The sequence below is a fragment of the Hippocampus comes genome, unplaced genomic scaffold (genome assembly GCF_001891065.2).
Source record: "Hippocampus comes isolate QL1 unplaced genomic scaffold, H_comes_QL1_v1.1 scaffold18, whole genome shotgun sequence".
NCBI classification, from domain to species: domain Eukaryota; kingdom Metazoa; phylum Chordata; class Actinopteri; order Syngnathiformes; family Syngnathidae; genus Hippocampus; species Hippocampus comes.
In genome coordinates, this window is record NW_017805014.1 from 1 (window position 1) to 4900 (window position 4900).

Below are 4900 nucleotides of genomic sequence, written 5' to 3' on the forward strand. Positions count from 1 at the left end.
GCAAATACTCAATGTTCAATTCTCATAGTTTGATGTTTAATTGAACAGTAAACTTCAACCAGGTGGCGCAAGTAGTGTAAATATAATCAATATAAGAAATCATCTCTGTCTTCCTTTTCAGAGTGAGAGAATTTTCAACCTTTATTTTCCGGAAAAGGAGGAAGAGGTGTGCCAAATCAGTGTGGTGAAGGATCAACAGCAACATCCACACACAACGCATTCACATCTTATCTATTGAGTTGCATTTCAATATTTTGAATATGAATCTATTATTTTTACTTTAGTCTGAATTTAATTTATACATTTTATAAATTGTTTTTATTGACGCTTTTTTATGGTTCTATGTTATTTTTGTCTTGAAATGACCAAAACAAAAAAAAAAACGCCAACGTGCTGCATTTTCTGGGAAGTCTCAACGGTAACGGCGTTACGGTGCCCTCCAGTGGCTGTTTTCAGTACTACAAATATGGCCGCCCAGGTTGGTCCTGATGCTGCACGGGTGGAGAAATAACGCTTGGCGATGCTTCGGATTGCGCTTGCGTACAAATTGCGACTGTGTGTCGTTACTTCGACGCAGTCTCTGTGGCGCAATGGAATAGCGCGCTGGACTTCTAATCCAGAGGCTCCGGGTTCGAGTCCCGGCAGAGATGGGTCACTGGCAACCTCCTTGAGTGTGGATCGGTGGTTGTTTTGCTGAGGCTGCCATCTTTTGGTGATTTGCCGGACCGGGAGCATGTTTGCATGTGTTCTGCTGCTGTGATCGACACACTTCGGCACGTGTTTTTTTTTTTCATCAATATTTTTTTTTACTGTTATTTTTCATCGACACATGAAGCAATTTGAAAAATGACACAATCGCCCAAAAGTGTCAAATTCAATAAAAGGATGCTTTGTCGTTTGTTCTCATTGAATGAACATTGAGATTAAAACCAGCACACTAAAAGACAGACATTAATTAGATGAATCTCAATAAATGAGAATATAACAGAAGAAATTATTTGTGAACGTTTTCGAAAACCAAGAAAGCACAACAAATTCAACAAACATGATCAATCCAGTTGTCTCGATTCAGCCTTTACATGAGCAACAAGATGACGACGACAGGGGGCGCCCCGGCATTACGTTCTCCGCCTGCGGTCGGCTGACTGACCCGTACGCAACCTTCTTGATGGGACCGCAATTAATCACCAAGACTGTGGATTTGTCTTGAAGCATTCCCCACTCGTCATTGGTGGACTCCACTGGTTAGCCTTACGGACATTCCTCCCAAGTTTCGACACCAGTTTTGCCCCTCTTTGACTCTCTTAGTGAGCTAAAAGAGGGCCGTGGTGTAGTTATGATGACGTCACAGTCACCGAAGGGTGGTGGATTCGATTTTTAAATAAACTTTATTAGTCATTCCGTTTCCACTGTAACTGACTAATAACCGCTCCAAAAACACACAACAAACAGACAAATTAAAACGTTCCAAAAGGCAATCTGCATATTTTGCTGCGACAACACAAACTCTCTTACATGTTGTTGTTGTTGTTTGTCAAGCGGTCACCTGCTGATTTATAATAACTAGAACCGGTCAGCAGTCAAGATTTGATCAGACTTTTGCAGACAGGGTCGAAGACAGAAACAGTGACAGAAGACAAAGAAGGAGACAGCGAGAGAAGCAGAAGCAGAGGAAGAGAGAAAGAGAGAGAGAGAGAGAGAGAGAGAGAGAGAGAGAGAGAGAGAGAGAGAGAGAGAGAGAGAGAGAGAGAGAGAGAGAGCGGAATGTGCCTCTAATGAGGATATGCCATCAAGTTGAGCACTTCAGTAAATGCAAGACAGGAAGTGGCTGCTTGCAATACGAAAATATAACCCACCAAAGACCCTCTATTCGTCTTTTTTTGGGGGGGAGTGTAGAATAACGATGATTCCATATTAATTTTAAGGAGGATTTACATTCCAACAGGCTCTTTTATTGCTGTTTTATACATCAGGAATGGGCGACTGGCGGCTAAATATTCAATACACGTTTTCCACAAAAAAGGGGGGGGGGTGCGGAATCCCATAAAACAGACATAAAAAAAAAAAGATCAAATTTAAAACTGAATTTTTATCATACATCTGGTTAGGAAGTGCCTGGTCATATGTGGGCCCCCTCCAGCACTTAAATTGCCCCTTCCGTTTCGACATATTCGGTGTGGTTTTGTGGTCTATCGCTTTTATTTTGAAGACTACTACCGGAAACTAATCGTCCATCCTCATTTTGGACGTCGATCTGTAACGCAGCAGAAAGCGGACTGCCGCCACTGAGGGAAGAGGAGAGAAGGGGAGACGAAAAAAAAAAAAAGCAGCGGAATGGTGTAAAAGCCGAGTGAGAGCTAGCAAACATCGAGGACGGGCGACTGTTGCTCTTCTTCGTCTTTTTCTTTCTCTGTATGTCCCGTCCAGCCCTGCCTGCCTTTTTGATGCCGTCCTCACGGAGTTTTGGCCCAATACTGGACTTATTATTCCTGGTGGGCTGAACCATGCAGAGGCTGCTGCTGCTCCTCACTTTGCTGCTGACTTTACAAACTGGTAAGGATGCATTTTGGGCCGTGTCGAAATGAAATGAGGACAAATGTACACACGCGGATGAGGCTCGATTGGTATTCGGTGTGACGTAGGTTGGTGGGGTAGTGGAGGGGGACGGGGAGGGGGGAGGAAAAGGCCATGCTTTTCTTCTTCTCTTTTTTTTTTCCTTTCTTTCTTTTTTAAACCACGCATGCCGATGCCCTCACGTTGCATAAATGACCTTTGCAGATGTGTGAGTGATGCAAACCGCCTCCTCGGACGCCGGGACTGACCGACCGTGAACGTGACGGGAATGAGTTTGAATGATCAGCTGTGCTTGGCTTGTCACTGCTCTCTCCTCTCCTCTCCTCTTCTCTCCCTACCTGCGTGCACCTCAGAATGCACCCCGCAGACAATGTCAGCATCCACCGGGAACCCAGGCCTTTTCCTTTTTACATTTTTTTTGTACCTGTGGTAGTAGCAGGTATTTAATAGTCACAGTTGCTAGGAGACAAAGGCTGCGAGGATGAGGAGCATGTAAATGCAACCCGTTTGATGGGGCTACCAATGTGTGTGCCATTGTCTACTGTCATAGGTAGAGGGCGATTGGGGAAGTGTGGGGGGGGGGGGGGGGGGTGGGGGGGGGGGGGGGGTTAAGGGGGCGTGCTGTGGTAAGGGATGATGTCACCTGAATTGGGGAGGGTGGGTTAGGTGCAGCAACCGCCCATGCCATTGAATCCACATTTGGACACAATCTTTTTCAACAGTGCCACACACACACACGCACCTCTTTGTTCACGTCACATGTTTTTCCGCCCTTAAGTCCACATGACAATCACACACACGCATGCACACGCGTGCGCGGCATTGTCTACAAGCGTGTCAGCCCTTATCACTCTCCAAACACACGCCGTTTTCCCTCCGACGATAGACGAATGTTGCTGGGACGTTGTCGCGCACGCATGTTTTTTCTGCCTTCGAATGAACAATATTTGTCACGGTGTGCAATTTGAACACACAAGCAAAAAAGGATGCCTGGGGCTTATTAACGATAGCGTGGTTATTAGCGCAGCACCTCATTATTTGCAAGTTATTCCGATGCGATGATACAGCCGCGATTGATTCAGCGCCACCGGCCTTGAAACGACGTACAAGGTGAGGAGCCACTAATGCGTGACTGCATAATCAATCAGGGCAAACGTACGTCTGTAGAACACTTTTTGAGGACTAGGAGGAGGTGTGACCTGCGGCACTGCACTGTGGGAGCACTCAAATGCCGAAAAAGGTTCCAAAGTGGAGGTGTGCTGTTTATTTTCATCTGCTTCCGCATCCTGATCCTGATTATAGTTTCGCCAGGATGCCGAAGAAGACAAAGGCAGAGAATATTGTGGCGGAAGGTTGAAAAGATGAGTGATGTGCGGTTTTTGCCGCGAAACAGGCTTTCGGTGGGCAGGAAGAGCTTTCAGAAGACTGAACATGCGACAGGCAAGGTGGTCAAAGAGACAGCCAGGGTAGGACTTTGGCGTGTCTTCTGGTAGGAAAAGGGAGACGGGGACTTGGTGGTAGAAGCCAAAAGAGTCGGAAAGCATACAAGGAAACAAGTTAGTGAAGAAGAAATGGAAAACAGAGGACTGAAGACAGGTGACAAGAATACAAGGTGATGCCACGAAAGGTTGACGCTAGCGGCGACAAATGCGAAACGAGGCACATATGAGCAGTTTTGAATACGAGTTTTTTTCCATATATGTAAGGGGTCCGGATATGTGAGCAAAGCTCAATTTCATTTGCACGTGGAAAACATGCCCGCTTACCCGAACTGACTTGAAGGCCAACCCGGGTCCTTGCGACCCGCTTGTCCGAGGCCCTTTCCTCCGGAGGCCGGCGTTTTGTCAAGGCAAATCCGAAGGATGACGATTCAGCAGAAAACTTCTTCTCAAATGTGTGGTCAAGGGTAAAGCAACAGCTCCGAGGGGTTTTTTTTTTTTTTTTTCAAAGCCCCAATAATGTGATCGTGTTTGACGGGCTGGAGGCTATCGGAGTTATAAAAAGAACGAGGCAAAGGAAAACAACACATCCCCCTAAAAAGGTTTCTTTATGCAGAGTCCCCCAAGCAAGAGAGGCGCACTTAATCACATCTGACTGAACTTACCAGCCTACGCCCCCCCTCCCCCCCCCACATAGTACACACACAGTCACATTCTGCAGAGAGGATCCCGTTTTTTGAGAGACGAGGTGGATTGTTGACGGGCAGGTGGGTGAAGTCTGATTGAGAGTGATTAGACGGAGGTGGTTGAGGTTTCGTGGAGGGCTCCATTGAGAGGGGGGTGGAAGAGCAAAGAGAAGTGAATTGTGTGTGGGGGGGGGGAAGAGT

The 4900-nt window shown here is 46.5% G+C and overlaps 1 protein-coding gene and 1 non-coding gene across 3 annotated transcripts in view; both read left to right on the forward strand.

The window, feature by feature from the left end:
• Positions 1-576: 576 nt before the first annotated feature.
• Positions 577-650, forward strand: trnar-ucu (transfer RNA arginine (anticodon UCU)). Its single transcript has one exon. It is a non-coding gene; the product is annotated as a tRNA-Arg (tRNA).
• Positions 651-2234: 1584 nt separating this feature from the next.
• The window catches only part of kirrel1a (kirre like nephrin family adhesion molecule 1a), a 24130-nt gene continuing 21464 nt past the window's right edge, over positions 2235-4900 (forward strand). For both annotated transcript variants that reach the window (XM_019863259.1, XM_019863260.1), the window contains exon 1: positions 2235-2553. In XM_019863259.1, the coding sequence (XP_019718818.1) occupies positions 2505-2553 (49 nt within the window). In that variant the 5' untranslated portion in view covers positions 2235-2504. The remainder of the gene's footprint in view (positions 2554-4900) is intronic.